This window comes from Harpia harpyja, chromosome 16 (genome assembly GCF_026419915.1).
Source record: "Harpia harpyja isolate bHarHar1 chromosome 16, bHarHar1 primary haplotype, whole genome shotgun sequence".
Lineage (NCBI taxonomy): Eukaryota > Metazoa > Chordata > Aves > Accipitriformes > Accipitridae > Harpia > Harpia harpyja.
Genome location: NC_068955.1, coordinates 13072399 through 13097025, shown reverse-complemented (window position 1 = coordinate 13097025; position 24627 = coordinate 13072399). Strand labels below are relative to the sequence as shown.

The following is a 24627-nucleotide window of genomic DNA, read 5'->3' as shown; positions in this document are numbered from 1 at the left end:
AAAATGGCATAGGAATGGGAGCACCACTTTCAAGCATTGTAGAAATGGCATAATGAGATTTTCTTATCAGCTGGAGGAAACATGACTGAATGGATTATGATCTCCGAAATAAACGGATGTAATTTACCTTAAATTATCAGATGCCTATCAGAAAGAGACCTATTTATGAAATAAACAGTATAACCAATTCGAAGTGGCTATATAATTCAAGACAAACCCCCCCTTCACTGTCCTTGCTTAACCATTCTTGACAAATCGAGATCAAAAGACCCACTAAAGCTAATCGGCTGTTAACATTATAGTCACTTGCACATGAAAATGAACTGCTTGGCTGAAAATACCAGCACCCACTTTTGGGGATGTGACTCCTTTTGGCACAGAAAACATTACCCTGCACTAGTTACTCAGCTTCAACGTAGCAGAAGATGGACTTGGTTGTGATGGGAATCCACATGACAGAAAATGACTGCCAGTACTGGAAAAAGGGAAGGTTTCATATTCTCAGTGTTAACTCTGCTACAAAGGGAATTCCTTTGGTACTTCCTTACTTTCCCAGTGCAGTGATGATGACATGGAAATGAATCACAAGCATTAGAGCTGTTTGGGGCTCATCAAAATGACGTATCTATAGGACCTTCAACTAGCACATCATCCAGCACAGCTCAATGAGGCAGTACAGGATGTAAAGACCGGCTGCTGGCAGCATGAGCAGCCTGATACCACTAGCAATTTCTCAGCCATAGGGAAATCTTACAGTGGAGAGAAACTGAACTTTGGCTACTGTTTCGCTAGAGTAGCGCCAAGTACTCTAGAGGGCAAGGTAATCAGTAAATCCTCATTTAGGGCCTAGAGGCATGTCATTCAAGAGGAATTTGTTCAAACTAATTGGCTTTAGACAGAAGCGGTGTCACTCATCCCATTGCCGTAGTTTTCAGGCCTATTCAGAGCCTTACAGAAGAAAACAGAGATCAAGGAGTGAGAGGTACCAGGGAGATTATGTTTCAAGAGCTCTTGAGCAGGACAGTACTTTACACTGGCTGTTGGTTTCTGAGTCCCCAGTCGTGCTTCAAGACACAATAAAGGAAAATTTGAGACGGTGAGCAGAAGATAAAGTGTTTTCTTACCAAAGTTCCCCAAGCTCTTCTCTCTTGTGTCTACTCGCATCTCCAGGGCCTTCACTTGCTGCAGGTCATCTACCCCTGTCAAAACTTTCTGTAAAGATAAGCAGAGATATATGCATACTCTTATGCAATAAACCAGCTGACACAGGAGCAAAAAGATGTAGAAATGCTTTCAAACAGTGCTTTGTCAACACATACTCCAGGTCAAAATGGCTAGATGTGCGATCACAGTGAAATAAATTTAGTATTCGGATATCTTTTTTCCTCATGGCTCTGAATTATTCTAGTCTCACATAACTTCCACATTGCTTAAAAAGTCAAGGCTGAGGGTTACTTTCAAGCTGCAAATCAACAACAGACTTACATGACAATTAACTTCATTTAAACAGTATGTCCATACTTTAAGATTTGCTTAAGTCTTGTACTAATCCTCAGCAGATAGGAAGTGTTACCCTTAAGCATCACCTGTAATCAAAAAGGCACTACATAGTAAAACTCGACAAAACACACTGTTTAGCCTTTCAACCCAAAACTATGAAAAGTAAACATGATTTTAGCTCAAGCAGCTCACTTTTCTGAAAGAAGACAACACTAATTACAAGAATTACAAATTCCTTTGAAAAGACCTAGGCAATGCAAATAGAAGCCTCCAAAATCTTTCATTATTTCTGAAAAATCTTAGTAATAGGATCAACCACTGCATTAAGCAAGGGTGCGTGTGTGTGTGAATGCAGGATCTTTCCTAATATCCTAAAGTCTGTGTTGATATGTACATGTAGATTTTGCCTTGGCAGAGGTAAGCAGGAGGACAGAAACGAGCAGAAACTATATGCAGAGGAGAGAGGGAAGCTCTAGGACAGCAGTGAAAACTACAGCAAGGCTGTGAAGTCCTAAGATGCCAATTCCACAAGCAGCTGAAGCAACCTCAAGTTACCACTGCTCTCATACCCTGTTCCTTCTTGCTATGACCCATCTCCTCTCTCCCCAGCTTCTCTCATTGAGGCTACACGTCCCACCACCTTCTTTGCATCAGCTTTGGGTGCTTAGTGGATCCTTCCAGGCACAAATTCAACAAAACAGACCAGGAGAGAACTGTATCCTTTCTTCCTGATGGGTTAGTGGTTCATGGAGAGGGTCTGAAACACTCGAGAGATGAGAAACAATGCTTTTGTGTCACAATAACTGTCTGAGAGAGTCGATGCTATGCATACTGATACAACCGCTAAATTTTCACCCTTCTGTGCCAAAAGAGTTAGGACCTGGGGCTAAAAAAGTCCACTTCAAAGAAACAGCTGACCCTGGCATCAGTGCCTCCTCCTCAGTAATGCAATCAACAGGGTGGGTTGAAAGAAGTATTGTCACCTGCCCTTTGCCCCTCTATTTAAGATGAAGGCAGGAAGTCATTCAACAACCTCCAAGTACAGGAGACAAGTTTTCTTACTATTAAAAAGTTACAACATTCTTTAGTTTATTTAATAAGGGGGAAATCATTCATTAGAAGGGAATGCGTAGGACCACCTCTGTTTATGAGTTTTGGGAAGAAAAAATAACCACAAGAACATCCAGTTCATTTTGCAGGGAAAACCAGCGGTTGCAACATTCCTGCTCATCACGTAAAATTTGTATTGTGCACAAGCAGCTGCAACTCCATTCACTCTGATGGTTACACATCCTCCTACAAAGAACCAAACACAGTCCTAGTATAACTGAGATGACAGTTTAAAAGGGCATGGTTTCCTGAAAATGCTGAGCATCCCTCCTTGAAAAACTGGATCCCTTTGTGACGTCTTGACTTGGACTCCTAAGAAACAGAATTATCCAAAATCTTCAACTGCTTTTAAATTGTCTTTAAAACATTGTGTTTAAAATTATTTTTTACTCTTCTTTTTGTAAACTGTGATTTTAAGCAGGCTGAACCTAAGAAAGCTTCTAGACTTTCTTGCCTCCCCACTAGAGTATGAGAAACAAAGGTCTAAGGTGAAAACTTGGGAGTCCCCAAACGCATCCAGAAATTTACTTTCTATCCCCAGATGCAGCCACCACAAAAATGGGTTTGCTCTTGCAAAGAAGGCAAGCTTACCAACTACAGACTGCTTTCTCCCCCCAGGTAAACACAAGATTCCTCACTGCAAGACACATTTTGCAGTAACCCTTTTCAGCATGACACTGCCTGTCATATAGCATGAGAGTATGTGAGAAACAAGAGCTAGCTGATGTCCTGGCACACAACCATGCACTTGGATTGCTGGACTTGGACACAAGCTTATTGTCATTAAAGGAAGCTGCTTCTGAAAAATACCTCCCCCCCCCCCCATCAAAACAGTCTTAAGAGCCTACATTGTTAGAAGACAGAATACGAAGAAGTCTCAGAACAAGTAGGGTCAGTAGAGTAGCAGAAGGTCCTGGCACTATGAGGAGCCCTTGCCTTTTTCCTTTGCTGTCTGCAAGTTCCCTGCACACTGTTCTTCCTGCTGCTGTATTCTAGACAGCCTCCTTTCACAGTTCTGCTCCTTGTTCTCCTCTTTCAAAATCCAAGCATAAAAGCTGCATAAAGTTATATTCTCTTCTCTTCTAGGGTTCCCTATTCCTTTTCCTCATACCAGGAATTACCAGTGTGCTTCTCTGCCCTCCTTTTCCTCTTCCAGATCCACCATTTGTACTTTTTCCCCTGTCTGAGAGATAAGCTGCTTAGTGCATCCATATTTTGTACTGCAACAAGCAGAGCTGTGGCTCCAGTGCTGGAAAGCGTTATTGGTTGCCATCACCAGCTCTTTGAACTATAGATAGCTGCCTTAAAGCATGTGCTAAACAGATGCGACAGACTCCATGTGTTCTTGGTCCCCACTTCCCTGTTCTGCTTTTCCAAGAGTCTCTGTGAAAGTCACTGTCCTTCTATCTGCTGATACCAAGGAGGTGCCTGGAGAGTTTGGAACCGATTGGCCATGGGATGCAAAAGCTATTGCACTACATGAAGGAAATGAGAAATGCTCTTGGGTTGAGGATATGAGCTCATTTAAAGGCACTAGAAGCACAGAGACCCCAGGTGTTGACTGCAACCTAGTTAGCAAGCAAAAGGCCAGGGAGGCAGTTCAAGAGGTTACGTGGTGAACAGTTCCTGTGGAAGATAGTTAGGACACTCCTACTACCCAGACACCTTTCTTGGCATACTGGTGCAGCTGGAAGTGCGATACGCTTCACATGTCACAGCTAAAATTCTGGCACCAGGAATGGGGGAGATTTAGGGAAGGACGTTGAAATGTTTAAACAAAGATGACACATATTTAGCAGGATCTCCCTTTTATGTTGTTGTTTAATGTCAAAGCACAGGAACCTTCATCAAAATTTGAAAGGAGGGATATTTAGGAAGAATTTTGCTGCTATTGGGTAACAAAAGGAAAAAAAAAAAATCATGGCCAAACACACTGAAGCAATCATCAGCTTGGACAGAGATGTCTGGCACCACAGGGGTAGAAGTGATGCTAAGAAGGCGCTCTGCATCTCTTTGTTCCTCCGGCCACACCAGGTCTAGGACAGGCTCCTGCCCTAATTCAGATGTATCCCACTGTGGCTTCAGGTAAAGACTGCCTGCCCACAGCTCAAAGGGCTGTTTTGACAGCCTGGGACAGAAGGTCTCTCTGCCTGTGCCCCAGGAATGCTTACAGACATGAAGGTGCTGTGCCATCTAGGGATTTCTTTGGCTGTTTACAGCTGCTCAGCCTCAACATAGAGCAGACAAAAAGGGACCAAGGATCTGTTCTAGGCAGAGTTGGATATACTCAAAGTTATTTTACATCAAAAAGATACCTTGAAAAAACTAACTATAATTCCAGGCTGATTGTTGGTGTTCAGAGAGGATTCTTCTTGCCATCCATCTACTGTGCAGCAAGGTAGGTATTGGTTAGATAGAAGAGGAGGATGTTTTCTGAAGAATGAGACTTCAAAATCTTTCTGGCACATGATGTTCAAGAAGGTGGCCTGACAGCTTGATTCTGGGCAGCAAGCGTTATACTCCACCCTAAATTTGTTTATTTGAAAGGATAAATTTCCATGGTAAAGCACTGCACAATTCTTTGAAGATGAATACATGATAAGTAAAACAAAGACAGATAAAGTTCACTTTACATTTTTGCACCTCCTTCAAAATAGGAGTAAAACTATTTTCCATGAGACCATGCAGGAGCTATTGGTAAATAATTTAGCCAGTATTTTAAGAAGCAGCTCCATGATGGCTCACAAACCATTCCTATCATGCAAAATGTCTGGCCAATATCTAACTGGAGAGTGTGCACTAGTTTGGAAAGCTTGTCCTCTGACTGACAAGAAGAGCCAATAAGTATTCGGTAAAAACCTGCAAGTGAAAAAATACTTCTGTGCTTGCAGAGCTTCCCAACTGGCAAAACAGTCACCTGGGGATGCTGGGAAATCCAGCTCAAGTCCCACTTGCAACTCTCTGTAAATTCCTCAATTGGCAAATTATATCTGTTCAATTAAAGCTGGTGTATACAACTGATTTCTTCTCTCTGCCGTAGATTTTTCACATACTCTAAGAAAAGTAGATATGTTGCTGAAAAGCATGTTGCATGCAGCTGTCAGAGAAGCATTTCCAGCTGTGCATTTATTTTGCTGATCCTGGTTAATTTGGCTAAGACAGGAATTCCTGAGTGGTGAGCTTATTTTCTTTTAATACTACACCTGTATGCAAATACTGGATTCATGTCCATTCATGTGTTCATTGCTTTTTGCAGGGATTTTATTTCAAATTCCCAACTCAAGTATAATCTCTCTCTGCACAAAAAAATTAATGTTGCTTTAAGTATGAAAAAATATTTCTTCTAAGAAGAAAATTACTAGAACATTAACAAGGTTTTAAGTGATTCTAAGTCAAGGGATTTTCAATGAGAGGGAACAGAACTTCCCTGTGGTCCCATATGCAATCTTCCTTTCAAAATGGCTAAACGCTGCAGATGCCCATACTTACAGTATTTAGCTGTATTTCACTACTTTCTGCATATATATACAAATACATTCTCTCAGTTCAGATGAAGAGATTAGCTAGGCTTTCAGTCTGTGATAAAGAGAGATCTTCTTGGGTTGTATGAAAAGTGTAGATAAGGGCAATAATTATGAAATTTAAGTGGTGGTGGATGCATTAGTAAAGAAGTCTTTATTCTCGTGCTGAAGCCTCCAAGTCACACCAACAGATCTACATGGATAGGCCCCTGCCTAGTCTTGCCATCTCCAGTTCAGCTCCCCACTGACTCATGCTGGGGATTCACAGTACTGGTACCTTCTGACACCTTCTTTTTTTAAACCAGTATTAAGGGTCTGATGCTGCAAGTTGCTGGGAGACCTCCTAACTATCGCAAACTTCAAAGAGCACATGGGGCACCAGAAACTATACGGGAGGTTTGCTATCTCCCAGAAATAGCCTGTATCATTTCTGCAGGAGGAAACAAGCTCAGCTTTAACTATGCACTGAATTAACAAGCAGGTCAGGAGTGGACAGAATAATAGATATTCTTATATCAATCTTTGCTTTAAATTTGTTTTAAGGATTTACTTTCCTTCACAGAGAGATGAAAAAGTCATATCCCAATATTAATTCTTTTTCCTGTCTAGCAATTAGTTGCATAATAAGTAGCTACAGTCACTCCTCAATGTTGTGTCACTGAACATGCAAAACTTAAGACTGTAATCTGCCATTTTATGTTAGCTAAGCAGCTGTGACTGTATGCAAATAAAAATCTGGTTTTTTTCATATAAAGGCATGCATATGTGAGTGTATGCATATAAATATAAAGATTCCTGATGTGACAATTTGAATGCAAAACATCAGATGCCTAAGTAGCAGGATGAACAGCAATACAAGAACTACAAGCCTTCACTGTAGTAAAGGCATTAGTATTAGGATAAGAACATATAAAAGGAAAGCTCTGAAACTAAATGAGGCTTTGTAATCTTTTTCCTGTTCACAGTATTAAGTTTACTACTATCTGCTATGTTGAGCAATCTGATATAACTTTGAAACTAGCTGTGCTTTGAGCAGAATATCGAACTGGAAGACCTCCAGAGGTCCCTTCAAACCTTTTTTTAAATTATTACTTTTAAAATTATCATATAATTCTAAAGAAGAATTCAGCAGATCCAATTTCAGTCAGTTACTTCCATCTCCTCGACTCCACTTAATTTATCAAGATTTTGTACTTGCTTCCTTGATCTCCATTTTTTTTTCTCAAATCCATTTAGCTTACAACTGAGAGGAAAACTTTCTGTGAAGGAAAAAGGAAACGATTGAGTCATTTCAGCAAGAATCCAATCTGTTGTTCCAGGACCCTCCAGGATTTTCTTCTCCCCATGAGGATGAGTGCATACCACATGAAATACACCCTAACCTCCTGAGCAACAAAACTAAACACAACTTCCAAACACATGTTCCTAAGTTTAAAAAAACATGATTAACTGGAGCAGGATCAATAAACAGCAAAATAAGAAGAATACTTACTTTCTTCTCTAAACATCACACACAAATGTGATTAGTTTTGATAATGTGACAATATCTGGAAGATCATTTGACCTTGTAAAATTAGTTTATTCTGTGAAGTAGAATGCTTTTTGTGGAAGTCAGGAAAGGATCCTTTGCAAACAGTGGGGAGGGGATGGGGGTTAATAGAACAAAACAAAAATCTGATTCAAAACAGGTGGAGCCCTTAATTTCAGTTCCTCCATACTTAATGAGAAATCTGTGCCATGACCCTAATAAAGTAAAAAATTAATTGCCATGTATTGCCCATTAATAGCCAGTTTTCAGAGCAAAGGGAGAATGGGGAATTTGCTCACCCTGGTATTCTACAACATCTGACAACAACACGTAAGCACAACACAAGTACAGGCAGAGCAAGGAGCTGGAAATATTAGTAGGACAGGTACGAATGGAAAAGCAAGAACACCTATTCATGTAGATGAAGATTAAGCAGTACAACAGAAAACTGACATTGATATTAGCAGAAGGAATGAAAAGAACATCTAATGATACCAACCCTTGCCATCAAAAGCTTTTGACCTGTAGCTTGGATGAAGAGTATTCATATATGAAAGGGCGTTACATGACATTGCAGCAACAGAGATGGCAGTAAGCAGAAACTACAGAAGATGCGATTAACGTAACAGGGATATGGAATCACACAGGATTTTAAAGTGAGCATTATGCTGAAATGAGGCCACAGAAAACCACAAACCCTGTAGTGAGCAAGCATAAGATTTAAGTGAGGTGAGGATCCACTATGGAGAGGAAGAGAACAGGCAAGGGACCAATGATTTTGTAGAAGTTGTCTTATGTGCTATAGGGTCCAAGAAGGCAAAAAGGAAAGAAAAAAAAAAGAAGAAAAGAAGAATCAGTTTAAGCCAAACTTTCCTCTCTTTAGAGGAAAACAACCCAGGAAAAAAAGTGAAAGAATACAGGTATCACACCTTTTAGAGAGTCCTTAATAATAAGGACTACTAATGGAGACTGCTAATGTTTTCACTGCTAAACAGACTGCCAACCCCTGGAAAAAGGACAAAATGAGTAAAATGTGCAGCTAGAGATTGGGCCGCAGGCTGCAATTCAAGGTGCCCAGTCTTCACAGATTCTGCACAGCTAGACCTTCCAGCCTCCCCAAGCTCAAATTGAACTGGTGTGAGACAGAACACTGCAAGGGCAAGAAGTAAAGCTGAGTATCTGTTTCAGAACAAAAACCTTCCTCAGGAACCTCCATCAGGTTTCCAGAAACCTGCCTACACAACACTGCAGAACTGGAGCCTATGTCCTTATTTGAACATAAAATAATTTTACCTTACGAGCATGTATTTTAAAAATCTATTAGTTTCCTTCTCAGAGCACTTCAGTGAATACAAACAATAACTCCTAAAATATATGCAATAAATGACAATCAAGAAGATATTGCAAGTGTATTGATTTAAGCAAAACAACCTTTCAAACCATTGGGTTATCAATGGCATGTGGTTCCTTAAAAAAACATGCATGTAAAAACTTGTTTCGGATTAAATGTTTGAACAGTGTCTCTATTTTTACATTTGCAAATCCAGAGGAAGTAAATTTATGGAAGCAGCGGTTTCCATTTGATTAACGTAAAGGTCAAAGAATAGATAGATTGGATATGTTATAAAACAAGCTATAAACATTGTAAATGTTTCCTTGACAATGTCATATAATTTTTCCTCTGAGCAGGAAGTATCCCAGCTATGCCAACACAACTGTCGGGTTCCAGGGCCAGGAAATGACTGTGTCCAGAAAAATTAGTAGGGCAGTATGCATCCATTTTAAAGAATCTTTGAAATGGAATTCCTTACAAATGTTAATACACACTATCTTAAAGAAGCAAGACTCAATTAAGTTCAAGAGGGTACATATGAATAATAAAGGGGTTTTTCCCATTTTTAAAAATAGCCTAGAATTGGGGGGGCAATTTAACTTCTGATCTGTATTTAAAAAAATATTACAAAATAATGACCTGCAGCTTCATGGGATGTGGGTAACATTGCCTTACATACACTTTTCTGCTTACAATTTACTGTGAACTAAAAGCAGCAGAGCTTCAGAAAGAGAAGAATTTCATGCCAACAGAACAACTTCCTAAGGGTTTAATTCAGAGTTTATTGAAGTCAGAGGGCAACTGTTTTCGTTACTCTAATGGGCTTTGGTTCATGCCCTAAGAAAACAGACTAATCTGAGAGACTCCCATTGGATTTATACAGGGTATTGTAGGCCACAAACACATTAGACTGGTCAAACTCTATGCCAGATTTTAAAAAAAGACCAAGTAGTTGTCAGAGGTTCACATGAGCCAAAGAAAAGTGAATGGCATAGATCATATATCAATTTTTCTCCAGAAAGAAAGCTTAAAATATATACTCTGCAGAAAGTGATTTTTGCATCACCAAACATATTATAAACACTAAAAGACTTAGCTAGTAAGGGAAGGGTAGTTCTGAGACAACTTGCTGTCTAATCTACAGCACACGGTCAAAATTGTGACTGGTATATAGTCAGGGAGTAGTGTAAACCTGCAGCTGGAATATGCCCCCTGCAGAAGCTAGTGTCTCTCTACGAGTGCAGTGGATGCACACAGGATTAGGGACACCGCACTCACCACCCTGCCCGCTGGGAATATCCAAACCACAGCCTTGGCCCCATCTGTCTTTCACTAATTTCTACCCAGCTCTGCAACATAGAAAGCTGCAGCTTCTCCCCTTCTGCTGTCAGCAATCCCTTCCTTTAGCTGGGATAAGTGAGGTTATTTTCTCAGCTCCTACATGTCCCAAAGGATTTCACCCTTAATTAGTTCTGAGCAAATACAGCACAATATGCAATCAAGTATTCCTTCACAAATATTTCACAAAGTGAATTCCTTCATGAAGATTTCAGCACGTTACTCTCTTTCAACAGGCTGCATGCCAAAATTATTTCCCCCGGTCAAAAAAGAACATGGCTTTCAAATGTGCTTTGAAACTTTGCCCACTTTTATATATATAGAAAGTAATTCTAGCACTTGCAGAATATCTTAATTGGCTTCTTAGCAGGACAGAGGATTTCACTAATTCAGAAAAAAGTTGTGCTTTTAAAGTTACATTTCCAATCTCTAGAACAAGGTTAATGTATAAAGCTTTTTCTAATGCTAAGATTCAAGGTACTTCAGATGGCATTAATGAGATCTGTTTAAATTATAATTATGCTACCTGTACTTTTCTTCATGCTGCTTCAAGAAACCCAGCAATAAAGATAGCAGCATTCATGCTGGGAATATTTTTTTACATGAAACAAGGTGAAAGGAGGACAAACATTTTATAAATTTCTGTAAGACAGAATCAACTTTATGCAGAAGTCTGTCAGATATGCAACAATCTGCCATCATCACAAGAACAGCTGGAAGGTTAAGTTAATACAGTTCTGTATATGCCAGTTTGCCTCTTCTAATTCATTAAAAAGTTGGATGTCTACTCACCAGTTTCCTGGGGGAAAGGTATTCATCCATAAGTAGTTCTCTGTCATCTTTAATCAGCGGACTGGGATTTAGGTTGCCTCGCCGACTCAAATCAGTCACCCAGACTGCAGCTGAGGCCAGATGAGAAATTCTGCCAGGATTCCACTTCAGGTCCACCTCAATACACTTTGAAAAAAAGGATAACAACCAGTCCAATTTTTCCCCCTATTTATTATTTTCCCTTCAGCAAAATCTATTTTGACTCCCATTGCAAGTCAGCAAGTGCCTATGGAGAGACAGGTTTCTTTAATCAGAAAGAACCCAAAGCAACGCATCACATAACATATATTCTTCCTTTTCTTCACCCTCAAGAGCTATCCTAATCCCACATCTCATTCAGCTTTGAGTGTAAGATTTTACAGCAAACTATCGTTTGCAGTTATACAAAAAGCCAGGCATACCTATGGCTCTGTACAATGAAGGTAGTCGAGAACAAACAACTCGGGACACTAGCCCTTCCCAGTCTTCTTACTGCTCCGCTCACCCTTCTCCAGTGGCAATGAATTTCCCGTCCACATGGGCCTCCTACCTACCCATCCCCTCTTGAGAAATGTGAACTGCACTCAGCAAAACTCTGCCAGGCTCCAGGCTGCAAGTGCCAGCACCAAGACACGTCACCACTTCTCTCCAGCGTTTTGAGCTCTGCCTGTAAGTAGCATGGACAGCAGCAGTCTGTATGTGCTGTCCTAAATTAAACGTACCTGCGCTGTTATTGACTGCCCTCTGGGTCAGGCAGGCCATGGCTACTGACTTCTAGTTCTGAAGACAGTCTTGGAGAAAATAAAATTGAAATACAATTTAAACAAAACTGTGTGTGCTTCAAGTGAGGAATGAAATTCAAAGTTTGAAGATGAAGCACTTCAAAAGCGTTCATTCTTCAATTCCCAAAGCTATTCCTTTTACAGAAATACTAACAACTAACTTTGAAATATGGAATAAGCATATGTACACCCGTTAGAGTCAAAAAGCAATCAGCTGTACCCGAATGGTACAAGCATTACTATGATTTATACAGCTATTTACTACTACTTGGCAGCAAGGAAGTATCACAGCTGGAAACATTGCTGTAACAACAAAAGGCTAGACTAGAGAAAAGCCTTCTTGCTCTGCTGAAGGGAAACCTGCAGTTTTCCTCTGTTCTCCACTGTGAAGCAATACATATTCTTAGTTCTGGAAAAGTAATTAAATAATCAAGCTAATCATAACTGGCTGACAAGGCTTCAGTGGTGGCCAAGACCTGAGAATTACCACCTTCCTTCCCTCTCATACTAATAAACAGTTAAACACAGGAATGATTTCTGTTAGGAAAAATAGAGGAAGTTCTGACTGCTCAGCTAGTCATCTCTACTCAAGAGGACTGCCTGGTTAGCAGGTGAGAGAGCTTTACACCAAAGAGACTTCTTGCTCTGACTACTCACGGCCAGTCAAAAGTCTTCATCTCTGCACTAGCAAAAGAAATTCAAAAGACTCAGTACTGTCAGGAAAAAATAGCAGCCCTTATCTGAAGAACAACAAAAAATTAACGATCCACCAAACCTCCCCCTGCAGGATCTCCTAGCATTAGGAAGAGAGGAACCCAAACCTCACACTCCTAAGTGCTCCTTCCATACGCTCATCAGGGGAGAGGCAACCCACAGAAAGCAAGAACTATTTTTCCAAGATCACTGCACGTACCTGGCAAGCATTCCTAGAGGAGAAGCTGACTTCTCAAATGAACTACATTTGAGCCACAGCAATGTTCAACACTTAAAAAACATATTCCAGAACAAATTCTTCAGAGACACGTTACTAATCTTTCTTAATGGCTTATAAAAGAAACACCATGAAGTGAATTGAGCAGTGACATTTGCAGCTTCTAAAACCTCAGTGTGCCTATAGTAGTATAAGGACAACTTTCATACATCTGCCCATTAAGAGGGAAAAGTGATCTCAAAAACACTAAGTGTCTTAGTTTTTGGAAGAAAAACTACAACCCATAAAATTATATTATCTGTTTCTTTTTCCAAAGATTTCTAGAATTTCTCAGATTTTTTTCCTCTACTTTCTTTAGAGCAGGTCAATATGATTTAGTCAGTATGCTGAGTTGCAACAGTCATCAGTTGTCCAAGGAAATTCAAGAATCTTATGCGATATGAAGGTCTTCTGGTGTTGTCTTTATTTTCTTAGGAAAGAATTATTTTGGTCAATAACTGACTTGGATTAGAATATCTGCCATATAAATGCTGGAATACTTGGACAGTTGCACAAGACTTTTGTTAGATCATGTGCAAATACTGGTGGTTCTTTCTAAATCAAGTGAGGATCGTTATTACCCAAAGATAATCCCATATGTTATTGGAGCCAAGTGGAGCAATAGTCAGAAATCACTGATGTAACATGTGAGTGCAAAACACAATGAGATAATAGCAGGATTGTGTAGATTTGGGCTGTAAAGAGTTGATACACTTGCATAAAACAAATTATTGTTCTCCTTTCTTCAGTCCACCACTATTACATTTCAGAACATCCTCCAATCTTTGAAATACGTGTTGATACAGCACTTACTTAAGGTTTGACAGGGAGATCAATTTGTGGCTTAATATCTGAAGTAACACTTCCAATTCTACACTTCCCGCTATTGATCTGCTGCTTGTAATTATTGTAACATTGGATTAGCGAGGAAAAAAGCATTTTCATCACAAATTGTCTGGGATCAAACTGAGTTATTATCAGCAAACAAAACTAATTTTTTTGACATGCTTCCATCACTTCAAAACTTTCTCCAGAGAAGAAAGAATCTTCTCCTGAATGTGGACCAAAATAACATCCTCAAAATGAGGAATATAGAAAAGCAAAGAGTGCAAGAATCCTAGTGGTGAGTTACCGATCTTACATAAAAATCCATAAACCTCCGAAATCTCCAGCACTGTGTAGGAGCGAGAAGGGGGCCTGGCACAACACTTGTCCCCCTGCAGATACAGGAGTCAGACCACTCATTTTCATCAAATCCACCTGACTTTCTGAGACGAATAAAATCATTCCAGTAAAGCCACCTCACTCACTCATATAAAATGCTAAAAAGCAAATGAGAAATCTATGGTTTTGTCAAATGCACAGGAAAAGCAACTACTGATCCAAACTAGTGTTAGCCTCAGTGGCACAGTTTACAGGGACTGGAAAGACTTCATTGTCATTAAAGAGGTCTAGGAAGTCACAAACCTGAAGATTTACTCCACAGAGAAGGTGGTTGCATTTGATATATGTTGGATCTATACGCTGAATGGTAATGCAAATCATTCCTGCAAGACTTTGTGGGACCAACAAGGATGGAAGCTAACTGCACCTAACACAAAGTTTCAACGAATTCAATGGGAGAGCAAAGCAGTACCAGTAAGTAGATGAGAGTGTCAGGGAAAGAGAAAATGGCTGAAAAAAAAAAAAAAGGGGTTTTGTCCTCCATGTGAACATTGAGAAGAATAAAAGAACGAAAGAAACCAATGCAGGATTGGCATCATAGGTCTTGACTTGGCAGTCTCTTACACATGTGGATAACTAGAAGCAGATAATCAGTGAGTGCAGGAGAAATCAATGGCCAAAGCAGTGAGATGGAAGATCTTGAATTCTACGAACAGTTAATCTGCCAACTTTCCCCACTGCTGCCACTCTCCTTCCCAAAGAGCTATTCAATTCACAGACATGTTGTGAAAGTTCATTAAAAACTGCATGATGTTTTCAACATATATAGAGTAATACAGCTAATAAAGACCATTATTAAAATTAAATGATCCTTGGAATAACATGTTATTCAAAATCCCTGCAGAATACTGTAATTTCTAGAAAGAATTGGCAGAGAATAGTTATTTGATGTTCTTAGTGTCCAACAAACTGGTAAAACTCCAAGATTTTATTTTCCTGCTGCAAGATTTATCAAAGAGTCAATGATAGGATCATGTATTCTTCATTAAATATATATTAATACTCATTTCAAATACAGCAATTGCCAGAAATGTTTGACTCCGTATTAATATGGCTTCTTAAGTCTGGGAAAGACCCTCTGAATTATGTGACTAGGCGTGATAATTTCTAATGCACCCTTCAAGACATTACCTAAAAAGCTTGTCCAAGCAGTTAGGTTACTATTTAAAAACAAAAAAACCCAATCAACTGTAATCAATCCAGATTTACTCTAGGAAAGACATATACCTCTATAAATTAACATCCCCCACAAAAATGAATCTCTACTCCCTTAGGCCAGCTTCTCAATCAGCATCCTCTCCTGCTCTGTGGCTACCCATGCCTTCAAAAATCTCCACTGGACAGGGAGGAGTGCGATTTCAGGCAGGGTACTGCAATCTGTATGCCCTTATCTTTATGTCACCAGCCTAAAAATTCTCTAGAAAAAAAACAATTGAGAACCATTATGCTATCTATCCCTTCATGACAGGAAGTTTGCACTGCAGACTTCCATTTCTCTTGCCCTGCATAATGTAATTTTTATTTGTTTAATCCAGAATCACAAATTACAGTAATGCCCATACTGTTACCACTGCCACAGAATGAAAACAAAGAATTCTGTGTTTACTAAGGATTTGACAAAAGGTTTAGTTTATAAGTCCCAAGGGAACTATGAGTGCCCTTTTAAGTGTAATTTTGTGCAAGTGCACTACAGATAACCTCTTCTGGAAAAGAACTGTTTGGGCAGCTGGAATCTACTATGATGTCATCAGGAAACTACTCTTACAATAATCCACCCCTAATGGCAAAAACAGTTCCTGCTACATAAATGCAATATAAAGCATCCTGCAACGCATCAGTCTATTTTAGCAGGTGCAACTTCTAAAAAGTTGAAAAATAAAACATCTGACCTGATATTAATGTGAATCTTCCTTTTCCGTATATGACTAAATGATTGTGTTTTAATCTTCTGGTTTTGTTAAGCAGAAGGAGGTAATGACTACTTCAGTAGTGCTACTTTAATATCAAGGGATGATGTAAACACTGTAAAGAGCATTCATAAATATTCCACTTGTGTGCCCCACTAAAGAAAAAAGCTTTTATGACAATGCTGAAATATCAAGATATCAATATGCCGTTTAATTAAAAATTCACTGACTTCAACAACATTGAATGACTCCAATGCTTACAATGATGGTTTTGTTTAACCATTCAGCCAATTTGAGGCCTTGGTTCAAGCACCCAAATTTGCACATAAAGCAAGTGCACCGATTTGCCTCATTGTTTACCTTCCTTATTTATGGTTTTACAAGCTGTTAAGAGTGCCTGACAGTTCTTTGGTATTACTTGTAAATCCTGCTCTACAGTTGCCATGACCATGGTAAGTAAGCCTCGAGATCTATGTCCCACACAGTCCTTGGGAAAGCTCTTGGGAGCTTCATGGACTTTGTATTACTCCCATGCACAGAGTTGAGTTCAAACTGTGCCTTTGTCCAAAGCAGCAGTGATCCCAGAGAAGAAAACGCATGCTACAATCCCAGACTAGGTTTGAGCCAACACCCTTGAGATAAAAGGTGTTTCAAATTCTTAAAAAACACAGCACTAATAAATAAAAAGGCAATGCATTTAAATGCCACCCATTTCTCCTTTATATATCTACAAATTGCATGTATTAAAAAAGCAGGATAAATAATACTTTCCCAGATCCTGCTGAGGAGATTGTAAGGTGATGAGAAATTTTTTATCATGTGTCCTGGAAATGCCTCTAAATTAAATCATTCTGGAGCTAGCTTGTCAAATGTTGTCCTCATAGCAGGATAAAAAGCAGATCACTCTCTATTATAAGTTATATTACGTGTCAAAGAAACGATAAACCAAAGTGCAATCAATTGTTTTTGGTTTTTAGAGTCCTGTGGTGGGAAGGGATCAGTGGCAATTTCTGTCTGGCTACAAACATTCATTGATACTCTCTGCAGTGCAAGATTACAGACAGTGGCTATGAATGAGCATGGATTATCTAAATTCTTAGCTTAAACTGCAAGATGCTAGAGATAGAGATTTTTTTTCTTATGTAGGCGAACTTCCTGCTGCAAGAAAAAGTCTCGAGAGGCTCTTCTGCTGTCTGTCCCCACAATCAGCCTAAGCAAAGCAAAGCAGGGCATAGGATGTGGGGGTAGCTGGTGAACAACAGGGATTATGGAAAAACAGAGCTCTGAGGTGCCTATGCCTTCACTGCCAGAAAGTTGCCAAATGATCTTACGATCATTTCAGTTAGTGGAGGAGATGAGAGTAAGTCCCTCACCATTTTAACTTTAGCAAGGTAACCAGGGATCAGGAAGCTGCATTTGGCTCTTCATGGCCACGAGTTTTTATTCAACAGCGTCCAGATGTTAAATAAGGGAGAAACAAGGCTGCTCTATTTAAAATCCTCCTGTCCTTATGCAGGTGTCCTGTCATGGATAGCTAATGCCGAGATACACAGGAACCAACATATCTGTGCTTGTCACATACACAGATGCTGCCTTAAATGTAGATGTCACTGGAGCAGAAGATTGGGGAAAATAATTAGTTTAGGCAATTCTAACATTACACTTTCAGCTTTGTTAAAATAGAAAGTATTCACCTATAATGTTGTTCTTTTCAACTATTCCCAAAGTACAGATATTAATTCAAATCGCAGCACCAGCTTAATGAAGTCTTTTGTCAGGAAATGCTTAATATCCTTCTTTGTGGACCTTACCTACGATATCCTATTCTTATTTCAGAAGACAGGATGTACAGGTAAGTGCATCCTGCCAGGCTGAAGTAAGATTTGATCTCATGTTTAATACTCCACAGGTTATCTTAATATCTATTGGATATTCTGTTAACCGTCACAGGACAATAACCCAAACAATTATTTTTTTAAAACATCAGCCAGGTCATTAATGTGCCCTCCTTGTGTTCAAAAGGCCTAATTCAGCAATTACTTAAATTGCAGATGCTAGGCATATTACTGGACATACCGAGGAAGGACATAAACAAAGCAAGGTTTTGCAGAGTCAGTATCTTTTTAAGATCAACAGATACAGTTAGGAAAACAAGACAAGTTTTAGGGCACGCAAAGCCCTCTTCATGTCATGGGCACTTATCCATACTCTCCAAGCTCACCAAGGAAATCTAACTCAGCACCATAGTTTCAGGTCCCAATCCTGAAAAGACTCATTCATGTAAACAACTTCACACAGAGCGAGTAGGGGGATGACCCAAGTACAAAGTTCATCACCTGGCTAACCCAAGATAAAAGCATCTGCCAGTATCATTTAAAGTATTAACAAAAGTATTCCCACCAGCCTCCCCCAAACGTGTATTCTTTCCTCTCAACACCTCTCCAAGAGGTGGTCTACAACCAGGTTGAACATCTCTCTGCTCTTCACCAGCCACGTTACATAAAGTCCCATAGGTCAAGGCTCACCAAGTTTTTTCTTCTTTAGCTTCCAATTTGACTGAGAAGACTGAAAGATATGAATCCCAGCATACTATTTCTGAGCTGCTGGAGCTGGGCTGAAGAACGGCAGCCAGATGGCCTGAGTGCCCAAGACCAGCACTGCACATCCTACAACCACTCTGCATGCCAAGTCTGAGTGCATTAAAAGAAAAGTTACCTTCAGGGAGCTCTCCACTTATGATGTGTATTTAACATCTGGAAAAATAAACAATACTGTCTCAGCACATAGCCTGCAATATATATATTTAAAAAGTAAGAAGCAGCATGATGAAATCATATTTTAGGGGGGAATGAAAAAAGATTTGAGTGACTCAGGGCTAATCCATCACCCAAGCAATAGTCTCCCTGAGTTAGTGCTGGTGGGTGAGGCATTTGGACATATTCTGTTATCAGTGTAAAGGTACTTTCTTACTGAATAAAGCTTTTGTAAGTGAATAAACTAATTTGTCAACTGATTTGCATAGATTATACCATATTCCACTGGTGGCCAAACTGCACGAAAAGTTTGAGATTAATCTTCTTTAAGTGATGCGAGCCAAAGAATAAGTTAGTATGTCCCATGCAGACTCAGAATTTCACCCACTTTTAAAAAATCACGTACAAGGTGGTGTCAATTGTTGCAAAGATGGGACAATACCAAAAAAGTTCCTTCTCTCACTGCAAACTCAGTTTTGCTTTGGTGTTGCACTAATTATCCTTTCCTGTCACATGTAAAACCTCCTCACCCTGCACAAATACTGCTTTGAACATAGCCTTGCTGTCTTTATCTGGGGCTTAAGGCAAGAGGCTTTCACACCAGTTGACACTCTCCCAGCTTGTTAAGAAGCAGCTGGGTAAGTCACATGTATACTGCTCTCTCTCCAGCACCTTCCCCAATTTCTTCCACACACCCAAAGGTCTTCCAGGCTCTCTCCATTCATTAGCATAATAATATCACAGTGCAGCTCAGTTTTCTGAGACACAAAAAGATGCAGTGTCTCCCTGCACAGGTGAGCGCAGTCTCAGATCAAGCTTACAGCGGTGCTGCTCATTCACAGGCTGTTCTAACCCATGGACCCAGGACTAAGTGACAGTCCAAAGCCGCTGAGAAGAAAAACTACATATTTGGTCTTCAAAGCATTTTTAGTATCCATCATTTAGAAGCATTTCCAGATTCCAGCTAAGAAAAGGACAATAAAAGCAGACTTTTTTTCCAACTACTGTTGCATTGCATTTATGAGCCCTTTGAAATCCAAACTTCTGTGCAGGATGAAAATGCATCAAATATGGCATTTCTGAGTTTCAGAGTGCTCTGTTGTCCCCAAACAATTTTCAGTCCGTTTTTTCAGGTAATTAAGCTGACTGAAGCAAGAGATTCCATGGCCCGCAAAGCCATTTGAAGAGTCGTTTTCAACACTGGGATGTTTCTGATTTCCAATGTGTTGCTCACATGGGATACACTGTATAAAAACAGATGGATTCTAGCTGAACTCATAGGAAAATACTAAACAGTGGAAGATGGCGCAGGAGCTTATTTAGTAACAAACACTCCCAAAATTTTAGCAAGGGCAGAAAACTAACAGTGAAAAGGAATTTGCAAAATCAGTTTAGGCTACTAATGCATTATAACTGTCCTGCTGGGTCAAGGCAGATGTCCAGCTAGCTACTGTAGCCAGAAACAGATGCTTGAAAAACAGTATCAGAAGCAGAGGTAGTCCAAAGCAATCCTTCCCCTGACATACTGTTTTAATTTCTGGCAATCAGCTGCTCAGTAACTTCCCAAGCCAAAAGGTGTGTTGTGTTTGACAGCTGGCAGGATATATAGGGAAGCAATTATTTGTCACGTCTCAAGACATGACAGTCATCCAACCACTAAAGAAACCACATGAATTTTATCAGGAAGCAGTTTTTAAAAAGGAGAAAGTGCATTTTTGCATGGTGTTTGTTTAAATTGTGGAAGACACTGGCATAGGTTGCTGTGGAGGCTAAAATTATAAATGAGGTCAAAAGCAGTTAGATAGAATTATGGAGGATTCATCCATCTGTCCATACCACTCATTAATTTATAGCATCTCCTTTTTCATCTCCTCTTCTAGCTGAAAAGTCTCATTTATTTTGCCTGTTTTCCATTTCTCACCTTTGTTGTATTTCATGGAAACAATGTCAGTTCTGCCATTTACCCTCCAGGATGATCAGAAGTGCACATAAGATTCAAGATATGGCCACAGAGACAGTACATGAATTTACACTGTTTTCAATTCCTCTTCTTAGAAGTTTTAACACTGTCTTTTTGACTAGCTGCAAGATTGTATTTTCAGAGAACTACCACAGTAGCTTAATGCTCTTTCCCAAATAGCAATAATTTACTCAAAGCTCTTCATTCTATATATGTTTCTTTCCCTCACATTCATTGCTTTGAACTTGGGTGGATACTCTATTAAAATAAAACAAAAACACACCCAAGCACTACTTATGCTAGTAACATTAAAAAAAAAAAAAAGAGAAACCAAAGTAGTATTAGAACTCCACTCTAAAAAATTAAATTAAAACTCAAGATGCAAAAAAATGTAAGATAAACAGCCAGTGTTATGCTATGCTTCAAATACTGCTTCCTGATGTGAGACACTACAATCAAAGGAAAGTGTGCTCTCTGAAACCTTTTTTTTTTTTTAAGCATCAGATAATGCATCTTTGAACTGGCCATGGTCCACAATCTTTTCCTTTTAATACAGATACATTAGCCTTTATTACATCTGCCATGGCAAATCTGGTCTTCTGATTTGTATTATCGCAAGTACTTGTGGCCCTACTGATATAAAATAGGTTTCACTCCCAATTGTTTTTCAAGCCAACATATGAATCTAGGGAAGGTATAAAAACACTAAACATTTTACTAGCAAATTAAAATTATGCAGATGTACCTAAATTAGTTTCTGTGAAAAGATTATGAATTTTCTGATTTAAAAAATAAGCTCTTCACAATTCCTCCCGAATAAACATTAAGCCATTCCCATTAGTGACAAATGTAGCAATTCCAGATTTATGGTATATTACATAATGTCACTATTTTGCAGCACTAAATTTTATACTACTTCAAACTTAGAGAATAAATGTGGTTTCTTTAACTATGTCCCCTAAGGAGCTTCAGTTAGAAAAGTACATGCATCATCACCATAATAAATAACAATATCACTCCAGTCCAGGGCTAAACTCACATCCAGTCTCACATTGAATCTGAATCCTGCTTTTATACAGGATCAGGTCCCTCAAGTTGTGTAAGAACAGGCTGATGGCATCCCGGGCCACGGGCAGAGCCTGTTCTCTCGTGCGCTGAGAGTAGCATACAATTAAACCAACAAACTGAACTGCCCATAGGTGGACGTATCCACATATCAATCTCTTGAGAGGTCAGACCTACAGGAGCATAGTATTTCTCAGTCTTAAAGTCAAGAGAGAGAACACAACGGCCAGAGACAACCCCCGCCCCAACAAAACCTGTTAATGACCGCAACTCTGAGATCTGACATGCCTGAAGGCTGCATTTTTAATCCAAGTTGTTTTAGGCAAATTCAAATCAGACAAAATAACACAAAGCAGAGAAATAAAATGAAATGGGAAAGTAATTTTAAAAAAGTTCTGAAACATTTTCAGTCATTTGTACATTTGAAATTATTTTACCTTTTCTTCCAATGCCACTGCTGTCCTGCACCTTTCATTTTCCATCCCTCTCCTACAGAAATTTTCATTTACTAGTCACAACTGTTCATCTCTATTTATCTTGAATGATGCAGATCCTCATAGTGGAATTTCTTACTTGATTGCTCCATATCCTGCTAAAACAACAGTAAGAACACAATCTTCAAGAGAAAAAAACCTGAAACCCCAAACAAACCCAGAGACTCTGAGCATTCCACAATTAATAATAAAAGCGTACTTTATCCACTGTCGCAGCAGAAGTCCATGCTCAATATGTCTTAAAAGTATAACAGGACATGAAGCAGTACAGCTTAATGAAAGTGTAACTGTGTCCTGGTTTCAGCTGGGATAGAGTTAATTGTCTTCCTAGTAGCTGGTACAGTGCTATGTTTTTGAGTTAGGTATGAGAAAAATGCTGATAACACACTGATGTTTTCAGTTGTTGCTAAATAATGTTTAGTCTAAAGTCAAAGATTTTTCAGCTTTTGATGCCTAGCTAACAAGAAGGCTGGAGGGGCACAAGAAATTGGGAGGGGACACAGCCAGGGCAGCTGACCCAAACTGGCCAACGGGGTATTCCATACCGTGTGATGTCATGCCTGGTATATAAACTGTGGGGAGTGGGGGCGGGGGGATCGCCGCTCAGGGACTAACTGGGCATCAATGAGCGGGTGGTGAGCAATTACACCGTGCATCATTTGTATATTCCAATCCTTTTATTATTTATTAGTGTTGTCATTTTATTAGTTTCTTCTTTTCTGTTCTATTAAACCGTTCTTATCTCAACACATGAGTTTCACTTCTTTTCCTCATTCTCTCTCCCATTGCACTGGGTGGGGTGGGGAACCGAGTGAGTGGCTGTGTGATGCTTAGTTGCTGGCTGGGGTTAAACCACGACAGTTTCCCAAGGAGATCATGAGAAGGGAAGGATTTAATACAGAAGAATCTACATATCTGCAAAAAAAAAGTTATTTACTGAACTATTATTTACTCAAAGAACAGTTGTTTCCTAGGCTGTAGCAGTAAGTTGAATCTGTGTTAGAGAAAACGTTGCCATTAGGCTAGCACGGGGTAAAAGGCTGAAGTCAACATTTAATACCTTTTCACTGTGTCACTCATCAGAAAATTTTGCCTTGTAAAAGCAGTCGGAATAGAAAATAATAGGTGAGCAGGAACATTTATATCCAGAAACAGTGACTATAGAAGATGGGTGCACAGCCAGGGTAGCACAGGCCTCACAGGCCAAAGGGAGAGCTTAAGATATCCAACTAACTAATTACCGTCTGCTGAAAACTATGGGTGAATATCGCAAGTCTCTTGCTGATAGTGGGTTCATCCCCAAACCATTCTCCATACCACAATGGGGCCGTAATTAGGACAGGGACCCTACCTGAGCCCTTTCTGCAAGAAGCTAAACGAAGCTTAAAGCCTATAAACCCGGCACTGGCAAGTCTCTTCAGTCATTCAAGAGAAGCTGAGGAGGCACTACGGAGGAGTCGTGTTCTCTCAATGTGAAATACCCAGGGATGCTTCTACAACTTGCAAGTGCCCAGGACTATTTTTTCATCAGCATTTTTCTCCTCAGAGCTCTACCAAAGCATAAAAATTAAACACGCCGTTAAACCTACCAGACTCATTGTCAACACCAACGTAAACAGAGACCTTCAGGTCCTTTCCACCTCCGCATAGGTCTTCCTACAGCAACGCACACTCTTGGGGTCTTCAAGCGCTGGGACGCACTCAATGTCTACCACGCCCGTCAATGTGGTCACCACAAAGGCCTTTTTTAAAGGCCCCTAAACGTATGTGTACAAATATTAGGGGAAATCGCCTCTTGCGCCAGGCCCCACGCCCACCACCCCCACAAAGCCATCTCCAGGCTGCTACCCCCACTACCCCCTCTCTCCCACGGAGGAGAAGCACGACCCCTCCCCAAGGGCCTGCCTGCTGGTAACGGGACGGGCGGGCGGGGCGGGGGGGGGGCCTGGGGCCTGGGGCCCAGCTCGCTCCTTCCTTCCTTCCTTCCTTCCTTCCTTCCTACCTGCCTGCCTGCCTGCCTGCCGGCCGGGCCGGGCCGGGCCGGGCCGGGCCGGGCCCAGGGCGCTGGGCCGGGCCGAGGCTGCCCGTCTCCAGGCAACCGCCGCCGCGACCGCCGGCGGCCTCCGCACCTGACCCTGCGCTGGCGGCTCCGCCCCCGGCCCCCGCGGCTCCGCCCGCCGCCCCGCCCCCCGCCCCCCACGGCTCCGCTCGTTCGGTGGGTCTCCTGGCAGGAAAGGGCAGAGAAGGGGGCTTGCAGCGGGAAGAGCGGGAGCGAAGTGGGGTGAGCAGGGGTGGGCACGGCGTTAAAGAGAGGAATGGGACGGGAAAGGCA

The 24627-nt window shown here is 40.5% G+C and overlaps 1 protein-coding gene across 1 annotated transcript in view; it reads right to left on the bottom strand.

Annotated features, from left to right (window-relative positions):
- Window positions 1-24041, bottom strand: part of LRRC56 (leucine rich repeat containing 56) — a 66399-nt gene extending 42358 nt beyond the window's left edge. The window contains exons 1-4 of the mRNA XM_052811498.1: window positions 23885-24041; window positions 22239-22393; window positions 11123-11287; window positions 1125-1212 (exon numbers count right to left, since the gene is read on the bottom strand). Coding sequence (XP_052667458.1) covers window positions 1125-1212; window positions 11123-11287; window positions 22239-22283 — 298 coding nt within the window. The 5' untranslated portion in view covers window positions 22284-22393; window positions 23885-24041. The remainder of the gene's footprint in view (window positions 1-1124; window positions 1213-11122; window positions 11288-22238; window positions 22394-23884) is intronic.
- Between the last annotated feature and the right edge of the window lie 586 nt (window positions 24042-24627).